The 20,167-nt window shown below is 38.6% G+C and overlaps 1 protein-coding gene across 6 annotated transcripts in view; it reads left to right on the top strand.

Annotated features, from left to right (window-relative positions):
• The window catches only part of CDH12 (cadherin 12), a 1,165,810-nt gene that overhangs the window by 1,119,131 nt on the left and 26,512 nt on the right, over nt 1-20,167 (top strand). For all 6 annotated transcript variants that reach the window (XM_030927855.1, XM_030927854.1, XM_030927857.1 and 3 more), the window contains one exon: nt 6,047-6,183. In XM_030927855.1, the coding sequence (XP_030783715.1) occupies nt 6,047-6,183 (137 nt within the window). The remainder of the gene's footprint in view (nt 1-6,046; nt 6,184-20,167) is intronic.

Raw genomic sequence — 20,167 nt, 5'->3', positions numbered from 1 at the left:
GGATTACAGGCGTGAGCCACCAAGCCCAGCCTCATGGGCTTTTTTTTTTTTTTTTTTTTTTTTTTTTTTTTTTTAACATTTTGCAGCATATGACTATACCAGGCTCTCTTATCTTTTAGAATTTCTCTAACGTCACCACAATCCTTCTAGGTACAAGATAATGTACTTCATGACATTTCACAGAATATCCTACCCATCCCACAGTGAATCTGATGTTGCAGAATTTTTACTATGCTAATAGAGAAAGAACACAGGAATAGAAGCAGTGTGGAGCTTGACTTGACAATTTTTGCCTGGCTAATTGGAAGACTAGTATGTAGGGGGTTAAGGGGAAGTCAGTTTGGAAACGAGGTTAATCTAATTCACCCCCAAGAAACAGAAGCACAGGATATCTATAACAGAGGGTAAAAACATCTGCAAAACACTCACTCAGATCATTAGCTTCCAATCGGAATAAGCATCAGAATTACCTAAAATTACAGAAGCTTTACCTTTGTCTATATTCGTGTTATCCTGCGACAAAGTCTGGAAATACTTATTTTCAAAATATGATTCTTCATCTCCTTAACCAGGTGGCTTATGTTTACATTACTGATACTGGGACAAATGAATCATCTGTGTTCTTGGAAAAACATAATTAAGTATTTAGGGCTCGAGGGATGTGGTATCTGTATGATGTTCTCAAATGGAACTGGCATAATATCAGTATGTATTTATATGTAGGGAAAGTGGTAAAGTAAATGTGGGAAAATATTAACGTAATAAGTGTAAGTGAAAGGTATTTGGAATTTTATTGGGCAATTCTTACAACTTTATTATAAATTTGAAATATTTTTAAATTATTAAAAATATATTAAAAACCAGTGATTCCTCTCAGTTGTATTTGAGAGTGTCTAATACAAATCATGCACCAAGGACTACTTATAGAGAAATTAATAGTTTTTTAATTATAATGTATAAGATTTTCCTTGACCTAAATCACTCATTTTTTTTCATGTCATTGTGCTTCTCAGATAGTTTTCTATGGTAATTCTAAACAACTTACAGTTCCCTACAGTACCTGTGTGGTTTTGCTACTGCTGTTGTAGCTTTCTAAAACACCATCTATTCCTTCCCTCACTTTTTCTGCTTCAACCTCCTTTTGGATGATTTCCATATAGCCTTCTAATGTCAGCCAAATATCATGTGCAGGAAGGATTTCCTGAAGCACTAGGTTTTACGTTTGATGTGTTTTCTTGGCACTCCTGCAGTGCCTTCTTTACTATCTCTCTTTCAGACATTGAAACAGTCTGTTTATCTGTGTCTTTCCAACTAAAGTCTTCAGTGATGGGCATCATACTTTACTTATTTTTATATGTCTCATCTCTAGAATAATGTATAGTGGATAGTGGACACCCAGCAGATACTTAATAAATTGAAAAATTGAACACAGTAAACCTACATCAGCAATTCTTTCAGAAATACTACAGTTAATAAGGAGTTTCAGTGGCAATTTTCTTCTTAAATTAGGCATATGGCAAGTTAAATGAGGTACTATAAAGCAGTATTTTGAGAAACGCTTTCTTGTTCAGGAAAGAACATGCAATACGGAGAATTAAGCTCATTATATCTCTGTGTTTCCAAGAACATGCAATACGGAGAATTAAGCTCATTATATCTCTGTGTTTCCTGACCTTTAGGTGTCCCTTAACTTCATTTTTAATTTTTGAAAGCATTCATGTGAGCTAAGGTACCACATTGAAATGGGAAGACATCAATGCTTTCTCACTCCTCCAATAAACAGAAGAAATGTCAAAATTAGATTAACAGCATGGCTCATACCCTATTCTAATAAATACCACAATTTTCTGGTTCAGAAATCAATGACAGACATACCTTGGATATATTGCAGGTTTGGTTCCAGACTACCACAATAAAGCAAATATTGCAATAAAGCAAGTTAAACGTCTTTTTGGTTTGCCAGTACACATAAACATCATGTTTACACTATATTCTAGTAAGTGTGAAATGACATTATGCCCAAAATAGTACATGCCCTAATTAAAAATACTTTATTGCTAAAAAAAAAAAAAAAAAAAAAAAAAAAAAAAAAAAACAACAACAACAACAACAAACACTGAAGATCATCTGAGCCTTCAGCAAATTGTAATCTTTTTCACTGGTAGAGAGTCTTGGCTTGAACTCAGTGGCTACTGACTGATTGGAGTGGTGGTTGTTGAAGGTTGGGGCAGCTATGGCAATTTCTCAAGAAAACAATGAGGTTTGCTCTGTCAGTCGATTCTTCCTTCCACAAAGTATTTCTCTGCAGCATGTGATGCTATTAGGTAGCATTTACCTACAATGGAACTTCTTTCAAAATTGGAGTCAATCCTCTTAAAACCTGCCACTGCTTTATTAAGTTTATATAATATTCTAATGTTTTGTTATGATTTCTATAGTATTCGTAGTATCTTCACCAAAAGTAGATGTTATCTCAAGAAATAACCTGCTTTTCTCATCTATAAGAAGTAAGTCCCCATTTGTTCAAGTTTTATCATGAAATTGCAGCAATTCAGTCCATCTTAGGGCTTTACTTCTAATTTCAGTTTTCTTGTTATTTCCACCCCTCTACAATTACTTCCTCCATTGAAATCTTGAGTCCCTCAATATATTCCAACCCGTGAGGGTTGGAATAACTTCTTCCAAATTCCTGTTTTTATCTTTTGACCTCCTCTCATGAATCACCAGTGTTCTTAATAGCATCTAAAATGATAAATCCTTTCCATAAGGTTTACAATTTACTTTGTCAAGAATCATCATAGAAATCACTATCTTTGGTAGCTATAGCCTTACAAAATGTATTTCTTAAATAAGAAGACTTGAAAGTCAAAATTACTTTTATGATCCATGGACTTCAGAATGGATGTTGTGTTGGCAGTCAAGTCAACATTCATTTCTTTATACATCTCCATCTGAGCTCTTGGGTGACTAGGTGCATTGTCAAAGAGCAGTAATATTTGGAAAGGAATTTTTTTTTCCTGAGCAGTGGGTCTCGACAGTAGACTTAAAATATTTAGTAAACCTTCAGGGTGTGGTGGCTCACGCCTGTGATCTCAGCACTTTGGGAGGCTGAGGTGGGCAAATCATGAGGTCAGGAGTTTGAGACCAGTCTGACCAACATGGTGAAACCCCATCTTTGCTAAAAATACAAAAATTATCTGGGCATGGTGGCATGCACCTGTAATATCAGCTACTCAGGAGGCTGAGGCAGGAGAATCGCTTCAACCTGGAAGGCAGAGGTTGTGGTGAGCCAAGATCACACCATTGCATTCCAGCCTGGGCAACAGAGTGAGACTCTGTCTCAAAAAAAAAAAAAAAAAAAAAAAAAAAAAAATTAATAAGCCATGCTGTAAACAGATGTGCTGTCATCCAGGCTTTGTTGTTCCATTTATAAGGCAACACGCAGAGTAGATTTAGCAAAATTCCTAAGGACTCTAGGATTTTTATAATGGTTAATGAATACTGGCTTCAACTTCAAATCACCTCTTGTATCAGCTTCTGCTAAGAGAGTCGGACTGTTTTTTTAAGCTTTGAAGCCAGGCATTGACTTCTCCTTTCTAGCTGTAAATGTCCTTGATGGCATCATCCTCCGATAGAAGGCTGTTCTACATACTTTTAAAATCTGTTGTTTAGTGTAGCCACCTTTATCGATGATCTTATCTAGATCTTTTGATAACTTTCTGCAGATTCTACATAAGTACTCCCTGCTTTACCTTGCACGTTAATGTTATAGAGAAGACTTATTTCCTTAAACTTCATAAGCGAACCTCTGCTAGGTCACATTTTCCTTCTGTAGTTTCCTTACTTCTTTCCACCTTCATAGAATTGAAGACAGCTAGGGTCATATTCTGGATCAGACTTTCGCTTAAAGGAATGTTGTGCCTGGTTTTATCTTCTATCCAGACCACTGAAGTTTCTCTATAACCACGATAAGACTCATTTGCTTTTAAACCATTCCTGTCTTCACTGGAGTAGCACTTTCAATGTCCTTCAAGGACTCCTCCTTTTCATTCACAGCTTGGCTGTTTGGCATGAGAGGCCTGGCTTTTAGACTGTCTTGGCTTTAGGCATGCCTTCTTCACTGAGCTTAATCATTTCTAGCTTTTAACTAAAAGTGAGATATGTATGACTCTTTCATTTGAACAGTTAGAGGCCACTGTAGAATTATTAATTGACTGATTTTCAATATTGTTGTATCTCAGGGACTAGCGAAGGCCCAAGGATCAGGAGATAGATGGGGGAACGGCTGGTTAGTGAAGCAGTCAGGACACACAACATTTATTGATTAAGTTTACCCTTTTATATGGGTGCAGTTCATTGTGCCTCAAAATAATTCATTGTGATTCAGAATAATTTCAATAGTAAGCATCAAGTATCACTGTTCATACATCACCCTAACAGTTATAATATTAATTAAAAATTTTGCAATATTACAATAATTACCAAAACGTGACACAAATATGAAGTGAGCACTCACTGTTGGAAAAATGATGCTGATGAACTAGCTTGACACAGGGTTGCAACAAACTTTCAATTTGTAAAAACCGCACTAGGGGTGAAGTACAATAAAGTGAAGAGCTATAAATTAAGGTATGCCTGTACTAACAGGTATAGACTAGTATGGAATGATGTATTTCAGATATATTTCACTTGTAAATGCAAGTGATCTAGAACTGAAATAACATACAAACTGCTACAGTTTCAAATAATCAGCTTGTCAAAATAAGTAGTTTGTTATGTTGAGATACACATCCCTTTACTGACTTTTCACCATGAATACTTTCTTTGGAGTGGGGATTCCAAGGGGCTGGCTAACAATGATGCCATCTACTTTCAGCCATTGTTTGAAATGACCTCTCTTTGGTACCAGGCTAGAATAAAATGATGGCAAATATTTTGTGTATTGTGCCTTTTGATTAGCAAAATCTTTTCCCATGAAATGTTCTATTTAAAATTGGTAAGACTATATAATGATAATTATATGGGAAACATTGATGACCTGGTTCAAACATCATTCTAAAACTTCCTATTTTAATTTGGACAAATTCCTTCATGTCTCTATGCTTTCTGTTTTCTTATATATAAAACAGATTGATAATACTATTCTTCAGATATTTCATATTCTCAATGTGTAAGCATTGAGAATAATGTCTATCAAATGGTCATATTTAAAAATGTTAAGGATTGTTATGATTGAAAACACATGTTGGAAAAAGAATTTCACTTAATATCAATCTATATATCTACTGTTACTTAAAGATTTAAAGACATGCATTTTTTATTTTGCTATTCATTTTCTTGGAATTTTTAGTCCAGTTGCTTCACATAGGGCAACATACATTATTATCAAATCTGTCACATAATAAACGAGATAAAGAGACATCATTATCCAAGGTCACTGTTTTTTTTTTTAATGTTGACTGATATATAGTAAAACAACAATGAAACAATAAAATACACAACAAAATAAAACTACAATGACTCTTTTATATGTGCTTGAGGAAAATATTTTTGTATAATCACCAAATTGTCAGTTAAAAAATTTACCTTTTGTTTCCATGATGTTATTTTTCTATCTCTGGAAACAAAGATTCTACCTCTGTTTTGGCCTGGATTCTTTGTAGTTGTTTCCAGGTGCTTCTCTCAACCCTATTTCCACAGCCATAGCCACTGTTAAGGAATTTTTTACTGCTTTGAAAAGTTTCAATATTCAAGCAGGTTAAGGAAACTCATGGTCAGCTTTAGAATTTTAGTCTCTGCTGAGCTTTCAAGGTGTCAAGACCCTAAAATAATATGAACAGCAGGAATACTAAATCTTTTATTATTTCCAGTTTCCCCTTGAGCATACTGACTTTGCAATAAAGAAGCTGTCATTTACACTCTTCTTTATTGCAAGGTGGGTAATAGCTACAGGGAGAAAAATAAGGAACTGTGTCAAGTTAGCCTAAGTGCCATTATGATTAATGTGTAATCATTGCACATTTGCATCTACTCTTTTCATATACAGGTACTTCATAGATTGGAAGAGTGATGGGGACAGCTACTTTACAATAGATGGAAATGAAGGAACCATCGCCACTAATGAATTACTAGACAGAGAAAGCACTGCGCAGTACAATTTCTCCATAATTGCGAGTAAAGTTAGTAAGTATGGCATGGACAGAATCAATGTTATACTGCAGTTCTTTGGATTTAAGACTCTTAAACGAGTCCCTGCTGAGATGTTTTTCATTTTTTGGACTGACAGCTGAGTGGTCTCGTGGGGAAACTCAGAAACCTGTTCGTTTTCCTCACAGCGTAAGTCCAGAGAAATTGTGACAGCTGCCAATGAGTCCTGTTTGCAGGATTGCATGAATATCTAGTAGTGCATTTCATTGTGTGACCTCATCCTTTTCTATGATCTACCTTCAAAAATTCACCTGAGTATTAATTTCTCTTCCACACGGGTTCCTTTTACGTATCGTTGGGAATTTCACAGGGCCAGGCGAGGAGAAATAATTATCATATAAAATCACCCATTCTGAAATATTTTCTGACATCGAAGAGAGTACTTAAAAACTCATACATCAGGCCGGGCGCGGTGGCTCAAGCCTGTAATCCCAGCATTTTGGGAGGCCGAGACGGGCGGATCACGAGGTCAGGAGATCGAGACCATCCTGGCTAACACGGTGAAACCCCGTCTCTACTAAAAAATACAAAAAATTAGCCGGGCGAGGTGGCGGGCGCCTGTAGTCCCAGCTACTCGGGAGGCTGAGGCAGGAGAATGGCGTGAACCCGGGAGGCGGAGCTTGCAGTGAGCTGAGATCCGGCCACTGCACTCCAGCCTGGGCGACAGAGCGAGACTCCGTCTCAAAACAAACAAACAAACAAACAAACAAACAAACAAAAACAAAAAAACAAAAAAAAAAAAAACTCATACATCTTCTCTTTCTCTCCCTTTATTCAAATTTATTTTTGATGACTATCACTGTGGAATATACAGGAGTTTCAATTGCAATTCTTCAAGGAGTGGCTCAAAATGTTTACTATTATTAGGAATTATTTCTTGAGTTGGTTTCTGCTTGGTTCAGAAGAGAATCCTCTAGACTGAGAGTGATTATAGGTTTTATCTGTTTGACAGAACAATCGAGGTTATTATCATAACTTTCTCAAGTAATGTATGGGGGTGAGAGTGGTGACGTTTGGCTCTTGAGATAGTTGTTTTTAATAAAAGTGCATCTCCCCCATTCCTTTTACTTATGGTCTCTTAAAAGGTTTGGAAAAATCTCAACTGAATCTCTTCCATTTGCTTCCTTCTTATTTTATTTTGTGCATCTGGTGCAAATTTATAACACTTTAGCAGCTAATTCCAACTTTCCATGCAGGGAATAGCTGTGAGCGTTTCTGCTGAAGGGTTTTGATCAGTCCAACTCAGTGGGAATGTAAACATGAAAAAGTTTTGTTTGTCTTCAACAACTCCGTACAAACATGAATAGTCACATATCCATTCCCACAACCTCATGACGTCTTTAGCTGATCCCATTTGTTTTAGGTTATTTTGATTATTAAAAGTAAGCCTAACAAAAAAGATCATGCAGCTTCTGCCTTGCTCGTTGGAACAGTTATTATTCTCAAGTATCATGTAAGAACTCTGACTACCCAGAGGCTGCCATACTAGAGACTGCTCTGGTTGACAACTCCAGCTCAGCTCTGCCTTCTAACCATACCTCCCAGTGTTCTGGAAATGTGAGTGATGCTGTCTTGGAGCCTGTAGTCCAGTCCACTTTACTAGCGGAATACCACAATGTAAACTTCATCAATGCCATGTGAAATGGAATATTAACCCAGCCAAATCCTGCCTAAATTCTTACCCATAAAATTGTAATAAATATGAAAATTTATTCATCACAGTTTTACAATATTTCACAATTATTAAAGGCAACTACATTTTGGTGTCTGCTGATACACGGGAACAGATATCCGAAGAACTCAAAGACAACATAATCAGAACTTTCATTCCTTGAGGTGGGGCTATTGATTCTCCAGTTTCTTGCAATAGAAAGGAAAGAGGGAAATTTTAAAAATGCATAAATCTCTATTAATGTAGTGCCAATATAGTGCTCCATTGGTTGCCACCTTTTTTTTATTTTTATTTTTTAGACATAGTCTCGCTCTGTCTCCCAAGCTGGAGTGCAGTGGTGTGATCTTGGCTCACTGCAACCTCCACCTTCTGGGTTCAAGTGATTCTCCTGCCTCAGCCCGCCAAGTAGTTGGTATTACAGGCGTACACCACCACACCTGGCTAACTTTTGTACTTTTAGTAGAAACAGGGTTTCAACATCTTGGCCAGGCTGGTCTCGAACTCCCGACTTCAGGTGATCTACCTGCCTTGGCCTCCCAAAGTGCTGAGATTACAGGAGTGAACCACTGTGCCTGGCCTGGTTGCCGCCGTTTTTAGGACTAAACTGGAATGGTAGTAAAGACAGTTGTTGAAATGCTAATTCTCATGTAAGTTTGTGAATTATTTGCTGTTGGGGGCTCTAGGTGTCCCCTCCACATGGGAATCTGACATGGGCACCCAGTGGTAGACCTTATAACTTCTTAATTCTAGGGCCCCCTTGCTTAGCAGGCGGCCTTTTTGGGTAAATTGATAGCATGATTTCTCAATTTTAGCTCCTTTCTCCTGTGTCCAGTTGACCATGGGAAATTCACTCATTTTCATGACATTAAAACCAGTGCATGATGGGTTGCCACGATATTGCAGGTTTCCTCTGCCTTACCATCTTCTTTCATATCTGCCCTCTTTGGGCAGTAAGGCTTGGGATGATCAGCGAGTTAGCTTCCAAGCACTCATATGATAGGGAGAAGAGAATGACAGGTCTCCTTCTTGAAGGGCTCCCATCTTTATTTTCTTTGTTTTCCCCAAGTCCCCTTTCACACCTGGCGTCTTTCTCCCCTCCCATACCACATCCTATTATAATCACATATGTTTTCCTCATTCATTTCATGCCTTCATTTATTTCATTTATGCAGAATTTGGGGACAGCTAAAATATATCAGAATTTTACAAATCCTCTTTTGTTTTCTACGGTCTTTGAGAAATATGGTGAAAATGAGTTGTCTAAGTTACAGAATAGAAGACCTCTGTGAACCATGTTACTGTCACTCTAATGGCGGGGATACAATAAGTGACAACTGACCAGTCACTTCAATAACTTCTACTTATCATAAACATATCATCCATAATAAAATATTATTAAGTAGAAAACTATCTAATCTAACCTAAACGTTCCTATTAATGCACAAACAGGTGCATATTTCCTTGATGTAGAGATAGTAGGCCCATGTGCCTTAACTCTAGATGGATGTCTCAGATAGTTTATTGATTGCTTCTACAATAGCTGTGGCAGGTCTCTTTCTTTCCAGGGACTCCCTGGGCTATGAAAGCAATTATCATAGTATTGAAGACACTCATAACAATAAGGTCTAGTGCCTCCTTTCAGAGACTTGAGCTTCAACCATTTAGAAAATGGAAGGAAGTATGAACGTTTATAGTGGAAGCAAGTGTCATTGGTCCCTGAAAGTTTAGATCTTAGAATCCTAATTTGTTAGTTATCAATATGATTGGTGCATATGCGGGCTCTGTCACACTGCCACCTACTGGCTAGAGTTGTTGCCTAAATGAAAATTAGGAATCCACAGGGTATGGATACTTTTTTTTTTTTTTTTTTTTTTTTTTTGAGACGGAGTCTCACTCTGTCGCCCAGGCTGGAGTGCAGTGGCCGGATCTCAGCTCATTGCAAGCTCTGCCTCCCGGGTTCACGCCATTCTCCTGCCTCAGCCTCCCGAGTAGCTGGGACTACAGGCGCCGCCACCTCGCCCGGCTAGTTTTTGTATTTTTTAGTAGAGACGGGGTTTCACCGTGTTAGCCAGGATGGTCTCGATCTCCTGACTTCGTGATCCGCCCGTCTCGGCCTCCCAAAGTGCTGGGATTACAGGCTTGAGCCACCGCGCCCGGCCGGGTATGGATACTTATAAGTAACGTTGCCCCTCACTGGGTCGTAGGCAGAGCTGGGACTTAGACAAATAAACAAAATACGTGCACAATCTAAGAGTGATGCCAAACTAATATTCTTAAAATTGACTTCTGGTTTATTCTAGTATCTACTCAATGACCAATGTAAAGACTTTAGAGCCGTAAAGAAAATCTGGTGTGACAAAGACTATATATCTGTATGAAAAATAAAGAGGCTAAACACATATCATGTGGTAAAGATTCTATAAGAAGAATAGGTAATTTAGTTTGAATGCACAGCTTAAAAGTGAACTTTATTCATATTCTAATGCCTAAGACTGTCTTCACTGATCACACTAGCCAGCTGAGCAGGGAATATCATCATCGTGAATAAATGAGAAACGAATAGCCCACACTTGCCCTGCCAAGAACAATGAAATTGCTTAAGTATACCTTATTGCACATTGAACTAGCATATGTTTTGGCTCTGACCCTTTTCTAAAAACTCTCAGGTGAAATGAAATGGCAAGATGATTGAACAACTTCCAATTAATTAAAAAGCAGTCATTAATCAGTGTTGCTATAGTTGGAGGTCCAAATAATTTTTATTACACTTCTAATAATTCTTTTATGCATTACTGCTTTGCTGTTTTTATTATATTAACCTTGAGTGTTTTCAATAAGACAGAGACTCCAAACTTTACTTCATTCACATTATCAGAAAGTTTCAACAGGCAAATGTTTCTAGGATTTTTGTGTTACTTTAACAAATGTCATTAATTAAAGATAACTAGTCAGACAAGGTGGCTTGCAACATAGTCCCAGCTACTCAAGAGGCTGAGGTGGGAGGATCACTTGAGGCCAGGAGTTCAAGACCAGTCTGAGCAACATAGTGAGACCCCTGTCTCAAAAAAGAAAAACAAAATTAACAAAAGGAAAAAGTGAGTTAATAAATAAATAAATAAATAAATAAATTAATAAATAAATATAACTAAACATAACTTCACTAAATCCTTATATTTTATATGATTATAAAATAAAAAGGTGATACTGGAGACAAGTCAAGACAGGTCAAGTAATAAAACAATTTCAGTTAGATAGGAGGAATAAATTCAAGACATCTATTGTACAACATGGTGACTATAGTTAATACATTGTATTCCTGAATTCTTTTCTTGGTCCTATTAGTTATCAAAATGGCAATGAATTGGTCCCATTTATTGTGAAATAAGTAAGAAAACAGTGGGTTCCCTTACTAAATGCTATATTGAAAAAAGTTTACATACAATTGTATCGTTATGAGTTGTGATTAAGTTGTTAGATAGTTAATTTTTAAGGTTATCTTCTCTGTAGAGCTATTTTATGCTGTAACTTCTTAAAATTTCACATAAAGTAATATTATTTTCATACATACAGAAAATCAAATTTCAAGTTTGGTACCTATAATTCAGATTCAACATAAATTCATGCTTTTTTTTTTTTTTTTTTTTTTTTTTTTTGAGACGGAGTCTCGCTCTGTCGCCCAGGCTGGAGTGCAGTGGCCGGATCTCAGCTCACTGCAAGCTCCGCCTCCCGGGTTTACGCCATTCTCCTGCCTCAGCCTCCCGAGTAGCTGGGACTACAGGCGCCCGCCATCTCGCCCGGCTAATTTTTTGTATCTTTTTAGTAGAGACGGGGTTTCACCGTGTTAGCCAGGATGGTCTCGATCTCCTGACCTCGTGATCCGCCCGTCTCGGCCTCCCAAAATGCTGGGATTACAGGCTTGAGCCACCGCGCCCGGCCCATGCATTTTTTGGTATCACCTGTATAGAGTGCTATCTATGAGAAAAACATTATTTGTTGTGGGTTAGGAGAAAACTGATTAGGACTGGCGTCTATTCTTAAGGACATTACAATTTAGGAGTAGTTATAAATTTACCAGATTTGTAAATTTTGGTAAGTAATAAGTATGCAAATTATGCTGAATTCCAGGGAAATTAGATTTAAGTGAACTGTCATATAAACTTCAGAGGGGGCTTGCAAAAGGTTAAGATTGACCACAGTATGGTCATGAAGAATTTAAACAAACAAAAAAAAATAGATAGATAGATAGATAGATAGATAGATAGATAGATAGATAGACAGACAGATAGATAGATTTTTCCGGCAAAATTTTCTGAATTTTTTTTTGGCTTGTATGCCAAATAGTCAGCTATGAAATGTATTATCAGAACATATGAGAAGTGAGTACCTAATTTTTCTGGAATAACATTAAGTAACAATAGAATAAAGTGATAAACTATTTTAATAGCCTTCTATGCATTAGCTCATCTGATCCTTTCAATGAAACTGCAAAGTGAATGTTCTTGTAAGCATTGTAGTCATGAGGAGTGGACTCTCGATATATTTTGTCTGTAGCTCAGTGTCACACAGCTAATGATGACCAGGCTTGGACCAACACCCTGGAGTCTCTCATTCCAAAACACATTCTGTGAATTAGATTGACAACATTTCCACAGGGAACGTATTCATCCTGCTTCATTTATTTATTTTAAATAGTTTAGGGGGTGTGATTGGGAGATGTTGGTCAAGTAATAAAACAATTTCAGTTAGATAGGAGGAATAAATTCAAGAGATCTATTGTACAACATGGTGACTATAGTTATTACATTGTATTCCTGAAAAATCTTGACAGAGTGGATATAAAATGTTTCTACAAAAATTATAACTGTGAGGTAGTGCATATGTTAATTAGCTAGAGTTACTCATTCTACAATGTATATATACTTCGAAACAGTGCATTGTACACGGTAAATACATACAATTTTATCTGTCAGTTAAAATATTAACTTAAAAATGTTAGTGGTAGGTAGGGTGGGGTGGCTCACACTTGCAATCCCAGCACTTTGGGAGGCCAAGGCAGGGGCATCACTTAAGATCAGGAGTTCGAGACCAGCCTGGCCAACATGGTGAAACCTTGTCTCTACTAAAAACACAAAAATTAGCTGAATATTGTGGCAGGTGCCATGCCTATAATCCCAGCTACTCGGGAGGTGGAGGTTGCAGTGAGCGGAGGTCAAGCCACTGCACTCCATCCTGGGTCACAGAGTGAGACTCTGTCTCAAAAAAAAAAAAAAAAAGTTAGTGGTAACAATTGTCAAGGTGATTTCCATTGTGTAGATAAATAATAACATAGTAAAAGAGACTAAATATTTTTGTTTGCAATGTACATATAGTTGAAGTGAAATACATATTTATTATCTATCCATATTTAAGCTTATTAGATGACTTACATATTAAAATTCAATGGAATTTGCATTTTGGAAAGAAAAAACAAAGACTCAAAATAGAATTGAAAAATATGTATGTAATATTATGTATATGACAGTGGTATAGTTAGGTAGATTTCTTTGTATGCCCAACAAATGTGAATTACCAGGGTCTCAAGCTACAATAAGAGTTCCTAATAACTTAATTGTGAAGGACCTTTCCTGATAATTTCCCTTGTACATTAAAAGAGTTTATCTACCTGACATGATACTCTTATTTAATCAATATTTATTAAATAACTTTATGTTTAATTAATCAGAGTGACAGACAATTTGATCAAAATAATAGCATACTTAGTTGATATAATTACAAAATGATGTGTCAATTAATCTTACAATGAAATGATATGTAATATCTGACATGCCAGACTCTTTGAAATATTGAAAAAATACAGCCTCATGATCAGTAATTTCTCAATACCTCAGTTGGGAACTGATGAACAAAAACGTACTTGGTACTTATGACATGACAACTATGTGTTTTTCACCTTGTGCTCAGTGGTGTCATCATAGGTCCTGTCTTGGGGTGATTGAGGGATGAGAATTAATTAAGACACATAAGACGCATGAACCGATGTAGACCTTCAAAATCAGGGCAGAGTGTGGGAAGGAATAAGACTTTCTGGCAAATATGTTCAATGATGCAAGCAGCATATGGCGCTCTCAATATGGTGCCCCTGAATAAGGCAATCTTAATTATAAATGGGGCGGAGGATGGCACATAAATAGAAGATGAAGTCACAAATATCCTAAAAATGGGTGGAGCATAATACTGGTAATCAGAAGTGGATCATATTTAGATTTTAAGGGTGGAAAGACAGCAACATTTCTTTGAAATATGTTCTCAGTTACTACACTGCTATTCATGAACAGGTCTTCAATTCTTGGGGAGGAAGAGTGCAAGAACTTAGAAGAGAAACCTACTCCTTATGTATGGGTTATTAGTACTTATGCTATGTTACAAATGATACCAAAATTTGGTAGTGTAAGCAACATTTATTATTTTACAGTTAGGAGAGTTAGGAATCCATTTATAGTGAAGCTTTGTTCTCTTAGGTTTCTCTCGTAAGACTGCAACTAAGTTGACTCAGTGGTTGATAGCAAGATTCAGTGTTCTGTAAGCTGTTGGACCAGTAACTATACCACACTGCTCTTTGATCTGAAGCTGCCTTCTGTTTCCAGCCACAGGAGCATCTTCATAGAGCAGTTCACAACATGGCAGCTGGCATGATCAAAATGAGCAAGAGAAAGAGAAAGTGCCAGCAAGATGAAAGTCAGCTTTTTATAACTTAATGTCAGAAATGACATCTCCTCTTTTCCCACATTATTTTTATTGGAAGCAAGCCACTAGATTCAGGCCATACATAAAGGAAAAGAGTTACACGAGGGTGTGAATATCAGGAGGTGGGGATCATTGGGAGCCATTATAGAAGCTTGCCTACCATATGGGCTCTTGGCAATTGGAGAAGTCAATTGAAAAAGAAGAAAATTTAGAAACCATATTGGTTGGCCTCTAGGCACTGAAAATGTCATGAGAGATGCAACAATCTGGTTAAATACATTAAATATAAAATCAAAATACAGAGTGCTCCCAGAGAGAATACAATAAGTAATGATTTTTGAAAAAAAAAAGTAGTGTACTTTGAAGACCTAAACGTAGTATGTCACATAGGAAGCTCCATATGAGCTGAGGATTTAAAAGAGTAAAACAAAATAATAATCATGGAAGACAGGAGGCTATTCTAGGTTGAGGAAACATTTTAAGCAAAGACATAGATGTGAAAAGTCATGTTGAGGTCAGATATTGCAAGCAGTGTGGTATAGTTGCTGCCAAGGAGTAGACATTGAAAAAGGAGGCTGAGGCTTCATTCAACAGAGTCTTAAAAGCCTTGTGAGAATCTGCAGTTTTTCAGTGGGACTATGAGTCTGTCCTCGTTCTCACTGTATCTCCTCTACCTGTGTGCCCCCAGCTTACTATGGATACAAGAAGCATTTCACTTCTCCAACTTTTCCTATCTGTTCCTAGGCCTGCATTTCTGTGAGCCAGCACTGATTGGCTTACAATGTATTCACCTGGGTGACTATATAGTTAACCTTACGAGTGATCAAGTGACAAAGAGATGTGGATTCTTTGTGGCGTTTGGGCAGAAATATTCTCCATAATTTGTCCAGACTTGTTTTCAAAAAAGGTATTAGTAGTTCTATTCACTTTGAGAATAGGCATCCTTGGTTTGGCCTTTTCTTCTCTTCTGGCCTTCCTCAAGGTGAATCACAGCCACCTGCATCAGAGACACCTGGAACATTTCCTAAAGGGAAGATTCTTGTATCTCTTTCAATACATGGTTACAGAATTTCTGGGAGTACTGCCAAGAAATCTCCATTTCAAACAAGCTCCCTGAGTAACTCCAATGAACACTGATTTGAGACCCACTGTGTCATTCTCAAATTTGAGTAAACAAAACAGTGGAATCAGTTAGCATGAATACATGTACTTCCTCAAAGACTGTAGTTGACTTTTCAGGATTAAACATAACCATTGGTTTCAATTCCAAATTGATGTCAATCCTTTCTTCTTTCAATCACCCAAATTACTGCTTTCCTCTTATTTTTTGTAAATGCCTTGTTTTACATGAGTGTAGGTAGTTTATTTACTGTTTTCTGATTTCCTTTCTTTTTCCCAAATAACTATATAAAACTATTTTGTATTCTCAAAGAGAGGTAAGAGTGGTTTATACTAGAATTGCCAACATTTTATTAGTACTTGTATATTAGTCAGTGTTCTCTAAAGGAACAGAAGTAAATAAGATAGATGAATATATGAAGAGGAGTTTATTAGGAGAAATGACTCACGTGATCACAGGATTAAGCCCCACAATAGACCATCTGCAAGGTGAGGAGCCAGGAAGTCAGTCTGAGTCCCAAAACCTCAAAAGTAGGGAAGCAAATAGTGCAACCTTCAGCCTGCGGCAGAAAGACAGAGAGTCCTTGGTAAATCACTGCTCTAAGTCCGAGAGTCCAAAACTTGTAGAACTTGGGGTCCAATGTTGGAGGGAAGGAAATATCCATCTGGCACAGGGGAATGATGAAGGCCGGAAGACTCAGCCTAGTCCTTCCGTGTTCCTCTACCTGCTTTTATCCTAGCCGTGCTGGCAGCTGATTAGATGATGCCCAATCAGGCTGACGGTGAGTCTGCCTCTCCCATCCCACTGACTCAAATGTTAATCTCCTTTGGCAACACCCTCACAGACACACCCAGGAACAATGATTTGTATCCTTTAATCCAATCAAGGTGACATTCAGTATTAGCCATCACAAGTCCACCCCTTGTCAACTTGAACCCATACACATCTCCTGAAATTATACATAATCACCAAATAAAGACAACAATAAGATCATAATTATGCCTAACATAGTACAGCTATCTTTCTTACAACCAGAAGCACACTAATCATTAACCTAAATGCTATTATATAAAGTTAACAACATTTACATGCTGATATGAAGTCAATAAATCTTATGTCACATGATAAAGAAAAAAGGGAGATAAAATAAATATATTTTCTTAGTAAAATTGTATACATGTTCTTAACAAAATAAGGGGGAAATACTCATGACAATTACAGTCCTCATTTCTTCAGCTGGTCACATGGTCGTAGCTGGTATTGATGACTACCTTCTCCTACTACCCGTTCTGTATTCCCTTTGCCTTCAGCAAGCACCTCAGCAGATAGTTGTTTGTTACCTGGTGGAGTGACTCAAACATTCATTCCTGAAAAGTCTGGGCCATCTGTAGTCCTGCCTGGATTGGACTGTTGTTTCCAGTTAACTTTAATTACAGAGCATAGTAATACTAAGAGATGCCCTAAGGGATCTCCTGTATTCCACGCACACTCTTCTTTACCTCCATTGTGGAGTAGTGGACTGATTTCATCTTGATAGTCCTAGTCAATCACCCCAGCCAACACTGTAACTCCCTTCTTAGCCTGTTGACTTAGAGGTAGGAGGAGCCCAAAGTGGACAGGTGGTATCTTAACTTTCAGTTTAATGGAATCGTGTCTCCTGGTGGTAGCATTCCTCCCTCTGGATCTAAGACCTCTAGGCCAGCAGAATGTAATGTTGCAGTTATAGGAAGCAAATGCTTTGCTAGTGGGTTACTAGAAGTGATGGTGAGTGGTGCCACTTCCACTTCCACCCTTTGATTCCTGGACCCGTGACCCTTGGCTATGGGAGAAACAGTACAATATATTTGACACTGATTCAGAGCACAGACAGTCTTTTGGAGAGCTCTTCCCCAGCTCTGCAAATTATTGTCACCTATTTGGGCTTGTAATTGTGACTTAAAAAGGCGGTTCCACTGTTCCATCAATCCAGCTACTTCAGAATGATGAGAAACATGGTAAGACCAGTGAATTTCATGAGAATGAGCCCACCTGTGCACTTCTTTAGCTATAAAATAAGTGTCTTGGTCAGAGGCAATGCTGTGTGGAATACCATGATGGTGGATAAGGCATTCCCTGAGTCCACGGATGATAGTCTTGGCAGAAGTATTGTGTGCAGGATAGGCAAACACATATCCGGAATAGGTGTTTGTTCCAGTGAGGACAAACCAATGTCCTTGCCATGATGGAAGAGGTTCAGTATAATCCACCTGCCACCAAGTAGCTGCCTGATCACCCCAAATAATGGTGCCATATCAAGGACTCAGTGTGCTCTCTGCTGCTGGCAAATTGGGCACTCAGCAGTGGCCGTAGCTAGGTCAGCCTTGGTGAATGGGAGTTCATGTTGCTGAGCCCATGCATAACCTCCATCCCTGCCACCATGGCCACTTTTTTCATAGGTCCATCAGGCAATGACAACAATGGCTAGGGAAAGAGGCTGAGTGGTGTCGGTTGAATGAGTCATTCCACCCACTTGATCATTAAAATCCTCCTCTGCTGAGGTCACCCTTTGGTGAGCACTCACATGACGTACAAATATCTTCATAGTTTTTGACCACTCAGAGATGTCTGTCCACATACCTCTTCCCCACGTTTCTTTGTCATCAAGTTTTTAATCATGCTTCTTCCAAGTCCCTGACCCTCCAGCTAAGCCATTGGCCACAGCACATGAATCAGTATATAATCACACATCTGGCAATTTCCCCTCCAAACAAAGTGCACAACCAGGTGGGCTGCTCAAGGTTCTGCCCACTGGGAAGATTTCCCTTCACCACTGTCCTTCAGGGCTGTCCTAGAAAGGGGCTGTAGTACTACAGCTGTCAGTTTTCAGGTGGTGACTGACTATCAGGCAGAAACAGCTGTAAACCACGCCCTTGTCTTCTCTTACTCTGTCAACTTCTCATAGGGAACTCCCCATAAGGCCACAAGTGTAGGCTGGGGGAGAGAAGGCAGGGTGGCAGGAGTGTAGACCATGGACATTTGAGCCTCTTCCTCATGTAACCTACTTGTGCCCTCAGGACCTGCTTGAGTCCGATCACATATCTACCACTTACATTTGACGATGAAATGCTGCTGTGCATGACCCACCTTATGGCTACATGGGTCAGAAAGCACCCAGTTCATGATAGGCAGTTCAGGTCTCATGGTGACTTGATGACCCATAGTCAAACATTCAGTTTCCACCAAAGCCCAGTAACAGACCAAGAGAGAGACAGGAGAGTAGTTATCTGCAGAAGCAAAGCAGATAACAGGAGAGTAGTTATCTGCAGAAGATGGCAGGGCCTTGCTCAAAAATCCTAAAGGCATCTGCTGTGATTCAGCTATGGGGGCCTGCCAAAAGCTCCAAGCAGCATCCATATTTGCCACTGACACCTCAAGCATCATTGGATCTGCTGGGTCGTATGGCCCAAGTGGCAGATCTGCTTACACAGCAGCCTGGACCCATTGCAGAACATTCTGCTCTTGACTCCATTCAAAACTGACAGCCCTTCGGGTTACTTGATAAATGGGGTGGAGTAACACACCCAAATATAGAATGTGTTGCCTCCGAAATCCAGATAGGCCTACTAGGCATTGTGCCTCTTTCCTGGTTGTAAGAGGGTCCAAATGCTGCAACTTATCCTTCATCTTAGACGGAGTATCTCAACAGGCCCACACCATTGGACCCCTAGAAATTTTACTGAGGTAGAAGTTCCCTGAATTGTAGTCTTATTTATTTTCTATCTTCTGTGTGCAAATGTCCAATAAGTCCAATGTGTTTACTGCTTCTCACTCACTGGATCCAATTAGCATAATGTCATCAATGTAATGGATCAGTGGGATATCTTCTGGAAGCAAAAAATGATCAAGGTCTCTCCAAACAAGAGGATTATGACACAAAGCTGGAGAGTTTATATACCCCTGAGGCAGGACAGTAAAGGTATGTTGCTGGTCTTTCCAGCTGAAGGCAAATTGCTTCTGGTGGGCCTTATGGACACAAATAGAGGAAAAGGCATTTGCCAAATCAATGGCTGCATACCAGACACCAGGAGATTCGTTAATTTGCTCAAGCAATGAAACCATATCTGGTACAGCAGCTGCAATTGGAGTCACCACTTGGTTAAGCTTACGATAATCTGCTGTCATTCTTCAAGATCCACCTGTCTTCTGCACAGGCCAAATAGGAAAGTTGAATGGGGATGTGGTGGGAATTACTACCCCTGCGGTTTTCAAGTCTTTGCTGGTGGCACTAAACTCTTCAGTTTATCCAGGGATGCAATATTGTTTTTGATTTACTAATTTTCTAAGTAGAGGCAGCCCTAACGGCTTCCATTTGGCCTTTCCCACCATAATAACCCTCACTCTACCAGTCAAGGAGCCAATATGTGGGTTCTGCCAACAGCTAAGTA

The sequence above is a fragment of the Rhinopithecus roxellana genome, chromosome 3 (assembly GCF_007565055.1).
Source record: "Rhinopithecus roxellana isolate Shanxi Qingling chromosome 3, ASM756505v1, whole genome shotgun sequence".
NCBI classification, from domain to species: Eukaryota; Metazoa; Chordata; class Mammalia; order Primates; family Cercopithecidae; genus Rhinopithecus; species Rhinopithecus roxellana.
Note: the sequence above shows the minus strand (reverse complement) of the source record. Positions and strands in the feature narration are given on the sequence as shown.